Below are 17518 nucleotides of genomic sequence, written 5' to 3'. Positions count from 1 at the left end.
TCTGGGCCCGGCTCGAACTATACCTCACCATATTATCCCGGCCTTATAAGTGTAAGTTACCTGTATAAAATAGTTATGCGGGCCACGGGCTTAATTCTGAGGAAAAATAGTATACTAATATTAATTAATTTGGTTCTAAAACTGTACCGTAAACAATTCATGATATATGTATTTTTAAAGATTCCAATTAATAATGGCTATCTTATGTACTAATGACAAGAAGAAAATTGCATCAATAAATAAATAGATATAGAAACACTGCATGTAATGTACACGCCGAGAACCTATATTTGTATTTGGGGTCCAAATTGACTTTGGATTGGTAGTACATTACAGTGCAGTGTCCAATAACACCTTGTTGACGTCAATACATAAAAAGTAAATAAACAATACTATAAACAAGGCAAAGATGAGGGAGCTGTCTATAACGTACGTTCGCGGTTTCCTCGTCTGCGCTTTAAGATATATAGGAAAATTACAGCAATAAATAAATAGATAAAGACTAATAATACTCAAACGACGGAAGGGTACGTCCCCCCCCCCAATACATATGTCACTTGGCCCCTTTCGACCACTATGGATAAGCTCTAATCATTCTTTTACAACCAAATAGCGCTCTAGGTAACAAAACCCAAGGTTCCGCGAGACCCTCGTTTTCCTTCTCTTAAGCTGTAATCAGCAACGACGAGGAAGGTAGGGGAAAAGCACACAGACAACATACTTCCACGCAGAATCGGAAGACGCAGTAAGTGCGCACGTGGGCAAATTTACCCACAGTTCAACCCCTATAGGTGTAAATATTGTTGTAATTTGATTAGTAAACATTTTCTCCCATATGTACACTCTGGCTCCGTTGACATGACTTCCTAACATGACAAAAATAGAAATAAATAAGAGAATGGTGACGGTATTTGTTGTTGTTGTTTCCCCTACTGTAGCGTAGGTGATGTTTTCTTGTAGTGTAGTGTACGTTTTTTCCTTGCATGCCTGTGCCTTGTTTCGTTTGACGTTGAATTGTAACTTTTGTATTGCTAACCTACACCTATTACCATTGTCACTATGAGGGTCAGATCGAATTAGAGGGTTTCAGCATTAACATCCCTCCTGACCAAAATGCACTAATACATATAATTACCATCTGTGTAACCATTAGCAATATGAAAAGGAAGAAGAACGTGCGCGCTCTCTCTCTATCTCTCAAAAACAAACCAATAAAAAGGCGCGTGAAAATTGTCTCCCCAAGAAAGAAAGTGTAGAACCAGAAATTGTCCTTCCTGTACCCCCAACAACCAGTCATCTCGGTCCAACCACTTAAACGCAGCCCCTTTTCTACCATATTTAACAAAATTACCTTTTAAAACTAGTCTGACCATTGCAACACCATTTAAACACCTGACAATATCCAATAGCACAACAGAGAGTCCCCATGTGAATTTACACCAAGACACAGGGCAGTAGAGTAATATCTGTACTAATCTATGATTATGTACTAACTAGTCCTCCGCGAGGGACGTTAAACGGGTGTGCAGTGTATCGGTGCTGTACACCTGGCACTAAAAAGAACCAGGGTCGCCTCTGGAATCGGGGCGCCCTCTGTATCCCGCTAGAACCCCCACTAACACCTCTTGGGCGGAGAGCACAAAAACCACACAAAAACTATAAGCCATAAAAATTCATGCCAATAAGGATAATGCTTATCTAGAGAAAATAGGAATACTGCAAAAACCATTTCGATAAAAGGCAAACCACCACATAATCCATTAAAAAAAGCATCTAGTTACATTAAGGTCTCATTGGCCATCGTGCTCTGATGTATAAAATGACCTAATTTTCTTCCCTGATGTTCTTCCCTGAAAGGTCACAGGAGCAGGCCGATACATTTGTAGTCGCGAAGACGCTGGACGACCTGTAAATAAATCTCAAACACGCACACATTAAAACATAGAAACTTTGAACATCTTGTAATTTAAAACATAATTTTTTAAAGCCATGGACATGCAGAAAAAAAATATAATAAAATAAATAAATTCCACATTAACGAGAATTATACAAAGGACGTTTTACCCATTTAGTTATACGAGTCAAATTGTTATAAGTCAATAGTGTCCGAAGCGTGTTCTACACACGATTCGTACACAAAATAGAATCAAAGTACTCAAAGACTTTGTTCAAATCTTGTGGTCGTTAAAACACTATACACCGTGATGCCAATCAATCACCTTTTTTGAAGAAAAGAGATGGTAGTAAGAAAGGGTGACAGGCTGTGAACTTGATATGATTTAGCTATAGGGGTTTATTGTAAATGCTGCTTTTTAAAACAAGTCATTGTCGCATTTGCCCATTGATAACTAAAATGCGAAAATAAAATACACTTACTCAGTTCCAAACTTGACATGGATTTGATAAAGACAAGCATTGCAGTAATTTCTAATTGGTACAGTAAGGTTTCTGGATCGTTCTTGCCTAAGTACAAGGGCCTTCGTGTGTGTCAAAGTATAAAGTAAATCCATTCAGTATCAAGTAAGATACGGCAAATGTTAGTTTTTGAGCAATTGTATATTAAAGGTCTATGTCAACCAGTGTTTAAAGTGAAAAAGTAAACCCACTTCTAATCTTGACATTAATTTGATAAAGACAAGCATTGCAGTAATTTCTAATTAGTACAGTAAGGTTTCTGGATCGTTCATGCCAAATTTCACGGGCCTCTGTGTGTGTCAATGTATAAAGTTAATCCATTCAGTATCAAGTACGATACAGCAATTCATAGTTTTTTAGCAATTGTATGCTAAAAGTCAATGTCAACCAGGGGTGAAGGTAAAAAGTCCACAGAAAGGTCTTATCCAAAGAGATGTTTTGTCCAAGAATTAAGTAAAGCCATTCAATAATAGGGAGAAAAGTATCAGTTTAACATTCTCGTGCTCTACGGACTGAGCTAGCCGGGCGGAAGCATAAGTATTATTAAAAAATCAACCAATATGCTATAGCTTTGACAGCTTCTGATTGGTCAATTTTTGCAACGGAAAATACAGATGTACTTCGTCACCGTGTTTTTGTGGCGCATTAAAACTATATCATGCGATCGGAGCTATTTCGTTTGCGAATGCATAATCTGGATGCAAAGTTGTTTTTATATTATGTTACCTATGGGACGAATTGCAGAGGGCAATCGCCCCGAAAACCGGTTAATCAAAACTAATTAGGAGGTGATATAATCTTCTTGAATGAGGTACGGTCTGATAAAAACGTATTAAATAACAATTGAGTCGCGTACGGGGAAAACCGAGCCGTATGCACGTGCGTAAAGTGTGGTCGCTGTGCGACTTGTGCGGTCCAAATCATTATAATCAGGCTCGACACGTTTCGGTTATGTGGACTTGGTCGTCTAAAGGAAGACTTTTATCAACAATAATTCGGTCAAGGCGGTATTTGTCGTCACAGATTAGTTTGTGCGGACGATACTTTACGCTTATGCAGGACGCCCGGTTTTGCCCGTAGCAAGGTTCAACTCATTTGCGTTTTTTTTAACCTATGAGATGCAAACAGATAATAAGAATATTTTGTTCGACAACATTAACATTACACTATTGAACTGTCAAACAAGCAAAAATTTATGCGCTTGAATTGTTTTCTATTTTCAGTTTTGTTTGTGCACGTGATATTGATGATATAGCAAAACATTTATTGCTTGTTCCAGTACCGAAACTCCTATACTTATAGTAACAGAATTTCATATTGCTAATGCATATAGATCAATGTTATGTCAATATTCCCGAGCTATACGCAGTATTTTAAGATCCCACAAGAGTACATACCATATAATACTAAGTTAACAATATTTATTTTGTTCAATTATTATGACAATGAAAGTCTAGATGACAGTCTTTTTTCTGTTGCTGACATAGTCCAGCATCTTGGGTATGGCGCCTACCATGTCACGGTGAGCCCGCAATTTCTCGTGCTTCTCCAAGAAGGTTTCCAAATTCTGCAACGCTGTGTCTAATACAGCATAGGCTGCCAAATCTGCTACGGTTAACTGAAATTACGTTTTTTACGTTTTCTGATATGTACACATGTTTGCATTACAAAGATTTGACTTCTTAATCTGAACAGTTTAACTACTGGAACATGAAAGTATCGCGTTAGTTTACTGTCTTTGTCTCACAGTCGGTGTCTCGGACACTGAAGTACAAGGATTATTCTCGCATGGCTATTAAAGGGACATTTTCACAGGTTTCGGCATGTTTTGAAGTTTGTATCTAAATGCTTTGAAAGGATAAATGTAAACATTGGAACTAAATATATAACATTATAAAATAATAATTAAATTAAAGAAAGAAAACAATACTAATTCACAACTGGGCTAGAACCACTGACTGTCAAAATGATTCAATCGGTTTGCGTTTGTAACGATTTATCATTTTCAGGTTTTTAAATCGCCAACCGATGCATGTACTGGATATTTGAGAGCATGATAACTATTCAGTTTCATTTTTCTCAAATATCATAACTACAACGAAACTTTGCAAATCTGGAAAAAAGCCAAATCACCAAAACTTGAAAAGCTCATTTTCACAGTTTATTACTTTAAAACATTATTTGTTTTGTTGCATTTGTTTCAATCAAGAAGCGCAAAGAACCCACCGAAATATACATATATTTGCATGGCGAAACCAAATTATATTAACAACGAAGACAACAAAAAATATTGTTTATACGCAATGCATTATTTTACAACTTTTGTAATAGATATTTAAGATGTTTTGAAATGCCAAAATAATGCGAGATAATAAGAACACTTCATCATGATACTACACTTCAGCCTTTTTGTTTTCCAAACTAAATAGTGACACTCGCACTTTTACTAATTGGGCAGTTTTCTATGAAAAGGGTGGTTTAATGCATGTGGGTACAGTGTCGTCCCAGATAAGTCGGTGCAGCCCACACAGGCTATTCAGGGACGACACTTTCCGCCTTAACTGGACTTTTGATAAGAAGAGACTATCTTTAAACGAAAAATACAATAAAAGTGGAATAGGTTAGCCCTAATTATAGTCCGATTGCACAGGCTTATATGGAACGACACTTTACACACATGCATTAAAGCCCTTTTTCACAGAGCACAGCTCATTTAAAACCTTGATTTGTTTAACTTACCCCGCTTCCTACTTAATATTTGCCGCCGTTATTTTCGAGCTGTTTTTCGAAGTATCCCAAGGATTTTGGGTAGTCTACTTCAACTAACTGCTTCCCGAAATGCTTCTAAAATATTAAACTGCATTAGATATGTACTTAATGAACTATTGTTATTAGATTTTTGTAAAGTAACAGAAAAAACTATTCGTTTATTGAAATAACTTAAAATGGCAATTACAATATATTACATTGTATTTATTTATGTATTTATTTTTTTATTCATTTATTCATTAATGTATTCATTTATTCATTAGCCGACTAAATAACATAAACATCTTGCTTATGAAAAATACTTATTTATAAAATTTCTTTCTCATTTGTTCTGATTCAGAACTGAAATATTTCGATTAAAGAGTGTTACAAAATTTTATTTAAAAACCCTGATGCGATATGACAGGTACCTATGAATACAGAAACACCTTACTATGCATGAAGTAAACATACCTTTTTCTCCTCGTCCTTTTCAAACTGGTGTTTGACGACTTTCAGAATGAGGTCGTTAATGAGTTCCAGGGTCTGGTCACAGAGCGCCTGCTCCCAGCTGTTCTAACCAGCCAAATCTGAATCACGCACAGTGTGACTCATCCGTTAAGTGTTTACATGGACGGCAGATAAATAAGCAAGGAGCCATGGGCCACATAAGCGGGACCCATGTGCCTCTAAAGCGGATACCAATAGTCACTTATGCGGGGAACCATTCGCCACTTGAGCGGGGATTTATAAGCCACTTACGCAGGAACAAATTAGTCATTTGAGCTGGGAAACCATTAGCCACTTAAGCGGGGACCCATCAGCCATACAGACGCGGAAATATTAGCCATTTGAGCGGGGAATATTTTACACTTAAGCGGAGACACATTAGCAACTTCAGCGGGGACACATTAACCGCTTAGGCGTGGTAACATTACACACTTAACGAGGAACCATTAGCCACCTGAGTGGAGTTTCTTAGATCATCCACAAAACCTCTGTAAACGATTAATGGAGCCTCGTTCTGGTAAATCCGGGCTTAATTCATGTTCGTAAAGTGTCGTCCCAGATAAGCACGTGCAATCTGCAAAGGCTTATTATGGAAGCACTTTCAGTCTTCTCTGGCTCTTCGAGAAAACAACTTTCTTTAAACGAAATATACCATAAAAGCGGAAAGTGTTGCCCACGATGAACCTGTGCGAACTGTGCAAGCTAATCTGGGAAGACATTTTACGCCCAAAGAATAATCGCCGTTTAACCTACGCGGTTTTTAAAAAACAACGAGGGTTGCCAACCATGGCTAAAATTGTACTTTCGAGCCCAAGCATATGGGTTTGAATAAAATAATGTTTGTTTTTATACACGTTATGCGATTAAAAATCATCATCGTCATCATCATCATCATCATCATCATGACAATCATTAAATTTAATAACAATCAAATATACAATAGCAACAGTATCATAGACATACGGATAAATAACTGAGTATACTTAGACAATCGGACTTTATGTCCACAAATTAAATGAAACAGCACACGCAATATAAATCATCTTTAAATACTTATTTCTTTATCTCAAGGGATGCGATGACATGCAACGCTCTGGTTTGCAATATCATATCAAAAACTAGAACATCATTATCCAAGGCATAGTAAACGCTTCATTAAATCCGTATCCACAGCTCGTTGTCTTGGCGGATGTGTATTATAAGCGATTGTTCTAATTAAAACATTGTTTAAAATAAGTGATCGCCTTTATCTAAATATCATTTAAAATAAGCGATTGCCCTTGACTTAACCTTGTTTGAAATAAATTGTGCACTGTAGTTACATGAAGCATTATAAGGCTGTATTATTGTGTTGACATCCCGGATTAATGTTGAAAAACAAATATTTATTCCGTCGTGCCCAGTCTAAAAATAAACATGAGTTTGCGCTTTTGTAAATACAATCTTAGCCTGCAAATTGAACTTAAATCCAGTTTTGCAGCCATATCTTATACACATTTACCTTGATTACATTTATCGATTGTAATGATAGATAAAGCGGTCAAAAATCAAGTCGTGTTCATTCATATAAGGAATGTACACGTGTACAGTTTTACACTATAAGTGAATTTGTGTCTCAATAGTATCCTCATAATCTAAAATTGCATTCTCACAGTCGGGTTAAAAGGTACCATATTCGCTAATGAGTCTGTGAAACCTCGCGTTACTTTATAACGGACGGATTGCCCCTGACAACACTGCACGAATGCGCAGCCTGATCTGGACCTTAGCTGGCCTCGTAGGGCATTAGACCCATTTCGCTTTTCAGCAAAGAAGTTGTGACTTCAACATGGGACTTAAAGCCGATAGGAATATACCAGTAAATACACATCAATCAATTTATAAGATCGCAAATCACACTTATCACCAACCACAATGGTTTGGATCACACATTATTAAGATCACCAATAACAATGGTTTGGATCACACATTATTAAGATCACCAATCACAATGGTTTGGAACACACATCATTTAGATCACCAATCACAATGGTTTGGATCACACATTATTTAGATCACCAATCAAAATGGTTTGGATCACACATTATTAAGATCACCAATCACAATGGTTTGGATCTCGTATTATTTAGATCACCAATCACAATGGTTTAGATCACACATTATTTAGATCACTAATCACAATGGTTTTGATTACATATTATTTAGATCACCAATCAAAATAGTTTGGATCACACAATATTTAGATCACCAATCACAATGGTCTGGATCACACATTATTTAGATCACCAATCACAATGGTTTGGATCACATATTATTTAGATCACCAATTACAATTGTTTGGATCACACATTATTACGATCACCAATAACAATGGTTTGGATCACACATTATTAAGATCATCAATCACAATGGTTTGGATCACAAATTATTTATATCACCAATCACAATGGTTTGGGTTGACAATTATTGATATCACAAATTGCCATGGTTTGGATCAACAATTATTAAGATTATCAATCAAAATGGTTTGGATCACCGATTGTTAAGATAACCAATCACTTTTTTTTTAGTCATCAATTATTTACATCACCAATCACAATGTTTTTTATCACTTATCACACTGGTTTGGATAATCAAACACAATGATTTGTAGCATCAATTATGTGTTAATACATTAGCGATCAATAATAGCATATATTTAAAAAATATTAATCATAACAGTACACACTGCACATTTTTTTGTGATTTATGATACTGGTTCCAAGCGTTTACATGCTTCATTTGTTATCTTATGAATATATTTTGCGAGCGGTTCATGATACCAACTTGGTTTGACATTTGGCCACTCATCTCGCGGTATCCGGTTGTCCTTGAAGTCCCTTCCGGCCGCCAGAAAGAGGTAGCGATTCAGCTCGCCGCGGCCCCGGATGTCAAAGTAGTGAAGTTTGTAGCTCGGCATTGCTGGTTGCTTAGAATAATGTGTTATTATGTGTGGCGCGCGTTTTATCAAGTATGTCTGGTTACGTGGTTGTCCGAAGATTCAACGAACTTTTAAATTTGCCAACATGAGTAGTGCAAGATATAGGACGCGCCTTATCCCAGAAGGTACATCGTTGAAGTTGCACCCAATCACTTGTACATAATCCACGATAGTGAATGCATATAAACAACTTAAAAACAAGCGTTGCTGCAACCCCCGTCGTTTAGTGTACATTGCAATAACCATACTCAATGACGAAAGACCAAAACCCACGCAGTGTAGCAAATCAGTAGTTGTGGTTCATTTAATTAACTGACTTTATTAGCCGGAAAACAGTCGATTATGGGATGGGTTACACGCGTCTGGCTACTGTCTTTATTATATACATTGTATTTCTTCTTTATGTCAGCTTGCAACAAAATATTATTTGTTTTATTAACACTTGCTAAATAAGAAACGCACAGAGTGGTATGTCAAGAGGCGTTGGTCAGCTCTGAAAGTAAATGTTTCACCTATAGCAAATATAAACTGTTCAATAGAGTCACTTTAATGTTTCGTATTAATGGCTTTAACGTATATTTTATTTAAATAAAAAACGGTTTTCACGATGTCTTGGTCCCACGATTAATATTAGCTATGAGAAATTCGACATATATGCCGGGAATTAACTGCCACACACACTGATAATAGCACGAGGATGTGGTATTATATTGGCAAAATATGCATATTTTTTTCCAGTGTTATAATTGGCATGTGTAAAGTAAAAACTGTACTTTTAAACTTAACGCTGTTAAGTTATTACTTAATATCTAATATAATTACACATGTTTACTAATGTAGTAGAAGTAGTAGTAGTAGTAGTAGTAGTAGTAGTAGTAGTAGTAGTAGTAGTAGTAGTAGTAGTAGCAGTAGCAGTAGCAGTAGTAGTAGTAGTAGTAGTAGTAGTAGAAGTAGTAGAAGTAGTAGTAGTAGTAGTAGTAGTAGTAGTAGTAGTAGTAGTAGTAGTAGTAGTAGTAGTAGGAGTAGTAGTAGTAGTAGTAGTAGAAGTAGTAGTAGTTGTAGTAGTAGTAGTAGTAGTAGTAGTAGTAGTAGTAGTAGCAGCAGTAGAAGTAGTAGTAGTAGAAGTAGAAGTAATAGTAGTAGAGGTCGCAGTAGTAGAAGGAGAAGAAGAAGTAGTAGTAGTAGTAGTAGTAGTAGTAGTAGAAGTAGTAGTAGTAGTAGTAATTAGTAATAGTAGTAGTAGTAGTAGCAGTAGTAGTAGTAGTAGTAGTAGTAGTTGAATTATTAGAAGTAGTAGTAGTAGCAATAGTAGTTGAAGTAGTAGCAGTAGTAGTGGTGGTAGTTGTTGAAGTAGTAGTTGTAGTAGTAGTAGCAGTAGTAGAAGTAGTAGTAGTCGTTGTAGTAGTAGTAGTAGTAGTAGTAGTAGTAGTAAGAGTAGTAGTAGTAGTAGAAGTAGAAGTTGTAGTAGTAGAAGTAGTAGTAGTAGTAGTAGTAACAGCCGCAGTAGAAGAAGTAGTAGTAGTGGTAGTAGTAGTAGTAGTAGTAGTAGAAGTAGTAGTAGTAGTAGCAGTTGTAGTAGAAGTAGTAGTAGTAGTAGAAGTAGTAGTAGTAGTAGTAGTAGTAGTAGTAGTAGTAGTAGTAGTAGTAGTAGTAGTAGTAGTAGTTGCAGTATTAGTAGTAGTAGTAGTAGAAGTAGTAGTAGCAGTTGGAGTAGTAGAAGTAGTAGTAGTAGTAGTAGTAGCAGTAGAAGTAGAAGTAGTAGTTGTAGTAGTAGAAGTAGTAGTTGTAGAAGTAGTAGTAGTAAAGTAAAGCGCAACGGAAATGCATCTGCAATATCGACCATATGTTGTATAATTAAAGTATTAACATGAAGGGGTAAAAAGGAACGGAAGTAGTAAAATTAAAATGATTTTTTCACTTTAACGCTTGAAACTTCTAAACATCTAAAGAAATAATAAAAGAAGCTGCCAAGTATTTAACAAGTTATGTATGTAATACATACCTGATTTTTGATGAATTCGGAGAGATTCAAGTTTTGCAAAATCACTTCCTTTCTTCAGAATTGTCGAAATCTCTTCTGCAAATTGCAATGACAATTTTAATGTATAATGGTTGTTTTGCAGCTGATTATCATGAACTTTACTGTCGTTTAATTTCCGCTCTATGGTCCTTGCTAGAATAAACACTTGCTGAGGTGTTCCATCATCGACCACAGCGGAACAAATGGGAAGTATATCGTTAATTGCTTGCAGAACTTTTTCCGTAGAGGCTTGTCTTTCACTAAGGCGCTTTACTTCATCGTCGACAACATCTTTAGCTTGGTTATTAATGACTGTTGTTGCCTTGGCAAACAGTGTATTTATTTTTTCCCTTAATTCCCCAATATCGGTAGGAAGTTTGATCAGTTTTTCGTTTAAACTTAGTTTCGTTTGCATGCAATCATTTATGAGATCGCTTTCTTTACTGGCCGCTTGAACAAGATCTCTTTTCAAATCATGCAATAGCTCCCCTTTCTCCTCCGAAATCTTAGCTAACTCGTCCACATTTGTGCATTTCCTATGAAGAAATGCACATGTACTGCAACACAATAGCGAGTGGTCTTTGCAGAAGAATTTAATTTTCTTTTGATGTTCTTCGCATTTGTCTAAATCCTTCATGTCGACCACTACCGGTATTTCAGTTACATCTTTTGCACTGATGAATGTATGTTTACCAGGTTTGAAGCGACTATGTCCTCGCTTACAATCATCACACATAAATTCTTTGCACACCGTACAAAATTGAGTCGCATTTGTAGAGGTGTTATCCTTCATACACGGTTCACATGAACGCAGCTGGACACATCCACCAACCATGTCACTGCTGTCTTCATTCTCGATTTCATGACCACCAGTTGCCATTTCACAGAGGATTGTTTATATGATTGATTTTAAAATAACCGAAACGAAACTGTATAAAACTGTTATCAAATTGGTAACATTGTGTTAAGTTCGATAATCATGCTATTCTTATTCCCGATGTATAGTCTTTACAATAGCAAAAAGTTTTGTCCATAAACACAAAATCACAAAAACTTGTGATTATAAACATTAATTACACGACGATGAAGTTCCTGATACAGTATCGAATGTTTTGATAATATCACTGTTATCACATCGAAACTTTCGACAAGCGGCAAGTGCTTTCCGAGAGAGACCGAGTAGCCACGATTGCTGATAACAAATCGAAAGAACATTTGCGAATACGCTGAATTTGTCATGCATTCGGTCCACTCATCTATCTATCAATTGTATTATTCGTGAAACAAACTCCTAATTTATTTCTTTTTCAAATTTATGCCTAATTTATATTTTATGTTTTTTTAAAGGTTGCGATGCCCACACATTTTTATAATGTATTAAAACTAGACTGGCAGAGGTAAGTCACATGTGTTATTATAACGAGGAATGTGTTTCAAATTCAACTCATATCTGCTGTAACAACAACAAGTACACGATCGGTTATCTAATCAATTATTATATATTCACAACATATATCCATACTCGCACGAACGTACAATTAATAAGCATTTTTGATGTAACATATAAAAACTGCATGGGAATATATGTATAGGATCTGACAAGTGTGCCCATATCATATCATATTTTATTAAACGAGTTCATGAATATTGTTAGCCTTTGGCTCGCTTACTATCAAATTTCCTGGACGAAAAATATGGTATGATATGACAACGAGTATCAGATCTTTTTTATCACATGCTTTTAAATGAGCAAATGTTATAAATATTTACGCAAACGCAATGATTACTCCCGAATGTTGTTTATATTTCGTGACGTCATTTAGCGTTGAAACGTCATTTCATCAAAATAACAATTCGAATGCTCAATAAACAAACACTAAGCTAATGAAAACGCTTTAAAATGGTGTATTCCACATGTGTAATATAAAAAAAAAAACTATGAAATGGTTGTATTAGATTGGAAACAGGGTAAAGCATGTGATAAAACAATAAAAATTTTGAAAAGGGATATTCGATATGAAGGCAAACTTTAAACATTAAGGTTTCTAAGTAATTAAATTGAAAACAGTTAAACAGTTGCCATTTGTTTTTCAGTTGTTGCTCTACTATCCAATGTATGACAGTGTTAAACAAATGTGTGAATACAATTAAAATTTGTTTTTACACAGTTAATACAAATACATTCAGCGTCCATATTACATTCGTATGCAAATGTAAATTTGCTGATATTTGCAGAATATGACACATAAAGAAACTATCTATAGCATATTATTATGTACTCGTATATTTAAATTGTTAACCAATGTATTTTATGATCAATTATGCAACAAATGACTATATTATATTTTACATAAGTTTGTTCTTAAAAAATTACACAACGGGTATGTAAGTTTTTTTTTTTATACGAAGCTGTATATCACACATGCATATGTAATTGCGTTGTGTAAATAAATAATGAAACTACGAGTATTCGTGATTTACAAAATTGAAGTCAGACTGTGAAGTTAATATCACATGGGCAAATGTCGGTAGCTTATTTTGACTTGCATAAACAATTTCTAGACAGGACAAGCGCTTACTGACCTTTATATCCTGCGAGATAAAAAGTATTTAGTTTCAAGAAAGGATTTCATATTATTCGTGCAATGCAGGCAAATGCAAACTAAATAATTGCAAATGACTGTATGGCAACATAAACCTATATAATATTCTTGTGTATATGTTTGAAAGTAATGGTAACATAATGTAATAGAGATAATAACATTATATAAACATGTTAGAGCACATAAAGCGATATGGAACTAGTTGTTGATTGTAAAACATCTTCTAAGTATTGAGGACCAACAAATGTAAAGGGAAGCTCTCACAACTAATTGGTGGTTTCACAAATATGCGACTCAGGTTCATTCCCCTTTACCTAAAGCATCTTTATTTGTTTGGTGGTGACCTTAAAGGATATGCGGGTTATAGTCCGGGTACTCGTGTAAGTTAATAAATAAGTAATAAAGTAGGCATGTGGGACTGCTGTACCCGCTGTTAATTTCTATGAGATGTATTACAGCTTCAATCAAAGCATTCGTCTAGCATCGTTGCCAAACGCAGTGCTGCAGCCATATAATGTTCTATTCCGCAAGTCCTGTTGCAGGGGTTAGACAGTTACGCCGAACACACATAATCGTAAGTATATGTAGTTATATGGAGATTCTCACAAGTTTCCCGATTGTATTCTTAATTCGACTTTGCATCTCAACAGACTCGACAGTCAGTAGTGTTATTGATAATATGTTATACTCATCAAGACCGAGTTAACTATCATCTGTAACGGTACACTTTGAAGAGGACGTCGCGCTCATGCTGTGCTGGAAACGGACCACAGAGTATTTCATCGTCACACGGTCTGATTTCAAGAATCATAACTTTTAAGTATTAATAATTGAGAATAATAACTTCTTAGTATCTAAAGACAACTATTTAGGGCACACATCACTAATAGTAAAACACCTGTTTATTTAAATGTGTTTAAATAATTTAAGTTATTATCAGCAATCTCGTTTATGTTTGTCAGGCTGATTTTATCAGCAGCATAATTAGGATTGTTTCATACATTGATGATGCCTCTTACAATATGTGAACCATTTGAGCATATTCCATATAATATATATATATATATATATATATATATATATATATATATATATATATATATATATATATATATATATATATATATATATATATATATATATATATATATATATATACATATATACATAAGGATGTGTTTCGGTTCGAAGATAAAGCGTTTGTGTTGTTGTTGTTTTTTTGCAATATCCGTGTACCAAATCTTGCTTGAAAAGCAACATCAAAAGCGCTTCTGCCAGTTTCTTAAAACTGTGTCGACTGTTTTTATAACTTTGTAACTAAGTTTTGATGTTATTGGGGTCCGTGTGTCGTGTGTATGATGGAACTTAACAAAAATAATAAATACACATAAACAGCAATATTAAATGCTGACTGGGATTTTTTTCTAAACAAACCTTTGTCAGTATATCACATGTTAGGCAAAGGGAAAGTTTAATTAATTCATACCATGTTCTATAAATGGAATAAGCCAATAGATAAAATACAGATACTCGTTCAACGATCTTTTGCTAAAGTCACCGATATTTTAAAATCACATGACATGCATACATTGGTTAAATGTAAGGACGTACGGCATCTTTTGTGTTATCGTCAAAAGTAATCTTGAAAATGTATTGGGTCAGATAGTTAACATTATTAATTTATCTCCAAGTTATCACGGATTTTAATTAAACAGCTTAGTTGCATGCTTTATATTAAGCGGTCTTTGGACTGGTACACATGTCATGTATACATCTTGTTTCGCAATAATGCATGCAATGTATTAGTGTCAATATAGCCAGAGAGAATACATAACTATTTTATTTTTTTTGACAGTAGATGCATACTTGCAACAGCGTTCAGTTTGTTTTAATAACATAGGGACAAAATAACATTGTTAATGAATTTTCGTTTTCATGTCAGTGCACTCACCAGATTGTAAATACGCCTTGTATATGCAGTTCAACTCATCAGTTTGACAAGTTTATGTAACGATTCGTGTATTTAATCTTGGCCACTCAAGAGGAAGGATCTAACCCACAGGAGAGGCACTTGAGGATTATCTTTAGGACACAAGGTGGCGATGAGGTCCTGTCTTGGTTAATTTAGACGGATTTTGTCATGTTCTGGAAGTTTTCTCAGTCGATTACAATATCTATTTGAGTTGGAAAACTTGTTTAACAACGGAATCAAAAAACAAAAACTATTCATTGAGCTAATATGTGTATGTTTTATTACGTTATAGGACTTTGATTTACAAACTCTGCTTTGTTTGTTAGGAAAAGCCTTCGGGGACCTCCGCTAAAATACATAAAATTATATAGTTACTATCGGGATTTTAATAACTGAATTTCGCGTCACTTTCACTTTCAGCGAAAGAAAAATGCCAATAAAATGTACGGAATCAACATTTTCGCATCTCTTTTTTCGGCCGGATCAATTGGCCATATAACACTACAGAACAATCGGAATCTAAAAAGCGCGGAACTTTCATACATTTTCCGTCTGGATAATTTTCATTCAACCCTGTAGACAAAAAGCAGCAATTATTAATCGCGCCAAAACTTCTTATCTACACTGTACAAATAAAACTGCATAATATCTCGCGGAACATGTAGAATGCCAAGTTTTAAAAGTCTATTTATAAAAAGATAATATCCGGCCAAAACCAGATCCAAAAAGCGCGTAACACTTATATCGTCCGCGAAAAAAAAACTTGGAATACTGTACAAAAAGCGTGTTGCTATGTGTTAACGTCCTTAGTTACCCGAAGGAATTTGACTAGTTACCTAGAAATAACCAATCAGAAAGTGTATAGCAAACGCAACATAATCAGTTCGTTCAGTAAGTTGAACGTTTCAAGCTGGCGGAGCGAATTACAAAGTTATCGCTGCTACTTGATGAATTCGCCGATCATTCGGAAATAGATCAGATTGGCGTCAATAACCCTATTGCATATGATTATTTACATGTATAACCAGATTTGTATTTATAAAAAAAGTGTAAATATATCCGATTATAATGTTGATTACCATAATTTAAATTAAACTTGTTTATACATTTATTTTTGTTTTTAACATATTTTTGAAAATTGATTTTGTTTCGAATCCGTTATTTAGTTGTGTTATAGCTGACGTAGACTAAAGTTGGTTAAGTCCGTCATAAGCGTTTTATATCAAAATAAAAAATAAACATGTTTATGTTTTTACATATTTTAGTAATTGTGTAGGGGTGTGTTTCAAGTACGGGCTGAAGATATGCCGAACAAATTGTGACATGAAGTTCATGTATCCTTTGCGACTACAGGTTTGTCATCTATTGGTTTGTATTCTTCTTATCCACATTGCAGCAAGAATAGTTGGATAACTAACATATTCAAAAGCTATTTATTTACATAAATCATGTTTGTAAATCATGCACTAAATGTGGCAAATTCTTCACTTGAAGTGTTGTGTGTTGGAAGATTTTATGTTGATTGAACCCAAAGTGCATGTCTTGCTCCAAAATCCGAGCATCGGTTCTCGTTTATCAACATTATAGGGTATGCCAGTTAAGTTCTTCAAGTAGTTTGTTACAGTAATATTTTGACATATACCCAGGAACGCCAAGTTCTCTGCACGATGCCCTTGCAAACAGGAATATCCCAGTGGCGAAATAAATTATAAATCTTCCGCGTGAGTACTATGTTCTCGGGGATTTAGCTTTTCATTTGACAAGACTCCTTGTTTCATATCGAGGGAATGGACAAAAGCATCTTTTGCAAAAGAAATTAAACAAGTGTAATTTATCAAAGAGTTGATTTGGAACGGGCAATTGTTCTCTTGAAATGCACAATCAGGCGGTTCAAACACTTGTTGAGCTCGAGATGTCCCTAGTGATATCTGTTTGTTTTTTATCCCAACAAATTCTTTCTGCAGCGAAAGTCGGACACAGAGCCTGAAGTTGACACGTTTGATCAGATAGACACAGATGCCGCCTAGGCAGTAGGTAATGGTCAGGCCTGACCAGAACCAGAGGAGAAAATGTGAGCTATTGTCCTGGAATTGTAATGGATTAACATGTGACAAGAATTCCCTACTGCGCTATTTGTGTCTGTGTTCATGCTTCATAGTTTATTTACAACGGTAAGCCATTAAGGTTTTGAGGTTGTTGGGCCATGCATTTTATGAAGATAAGTCTTGAAAATATAATTAAAAGTCAAGGAGTTCTGCTATTGTTAAGCA

The 17518-nt window shown here is 35.2% G+C and overlaps 2 protein-coding genes across 2 annotated transcripts; both read right to left on the bottom strand.

Moving 5' to 3' along the window:
- Nucleotides 1-3868: 3868 nt before the first annotated feature.
- Nucleotides 3869-8632, bottom strand: LOC127835600 (hematopoietic prostaglandin D synthase-like). The gene is made up of 3 exons (XM_052362036.1): nucleotides 8496-8632; nucleotides 5638-5734; nucleotides 3869-4033 (listed from the first exon to the last, which is right to left on the bottom strand). The coding sequence occupies exons 1-3, from the start codon at nucleotides 8630-8632 to the stop codon at nucleotides 3869-3871; spliced, it is 399 nt and encodes a 132-aa protein (XP_052217996.1).
- LOC127834397 (E3 ubiquitin/ISG15 ligase TRIM25-like) lies at nucleotides 7690-11810 on the bottom strand. Its single transcript, XM_052360228.1, has 2 exons — nucleotides 10656-11810; nucleotides 7690-9146 (listed from the first exon to the last, which is right to left on the bottom strand). The coding sequence occupies exons 1-2, from the start codon at nucleotides 11551-11553 to the stop codon at nucleotides 9127-9129; spliced, it is 918 nt and encodes a 305-aa protein (XP_052216188.1). The 5' UTR covers nucleotides 11554-11810; the 3' UTR covers nucleotides 7690-9126.
- Between the last annotated feature and the right edge of the window lie 5708 nt (nucleotides 11811-17518).

This window comes from Dreissena polymorpha, chromosome 6 (assembly GCF_020536995.1).
Source record: "Dreissena polymorpha isolate Duluth1 chromosome 6, UMN_Dpol_1.0, whole genome shotgun sequence".
Lineage (NCBI taxonomy): Eukaryota > Metazoa > Mollusca > Bivalvia > Myida > Dreissenidae > Dreissena > Dreissena polymorpha.
Note: the sequence above shows the minus strand (reverse complement) of the source record. Positions and strands in the feature narration are given on the sequence as shown.

Excerpts from the sequence above, each read along its gene's own strand:
- LOC127835600 (XM_052362036.1), bottom strand. The coding sequence starts at position 8,632 with ATGCCGAGCTACAAACTTCACTACTTTGACATCCGGGGCCGCGGCGAG. Across the intron at positions 5,735-8,495 it reads CCAAATGTCAAACCAAGTTG|CTGGGAGCAGGCGCTCTGTG; the intron begins GTATCATGAACC and ends TGGTTAGAACAG. Across the intron at positions 4,034-5,637 it reads AAAAGGACGAGGAGAAAAAG|TTAACCGTAGCAGATTTGGC; the intron begins GTATGTTTACTT and ends ACGTAATTTCAG.
- LOC127834397 (XM_052360228.1), bottom strand. The coding sequence starts at position 11,553 with ATGGCAACTGGTGGTCATGAAATCGAGAATGAAGACAGCAGTGACATG. Across the intron at positions 9,147-10,655 it reads CCGAATTCATCAAAAATCAG|AGCTGACCAACGCCTCTTGA; the intron begins GTATGTATTACA and ends ATTTACTTTCAG.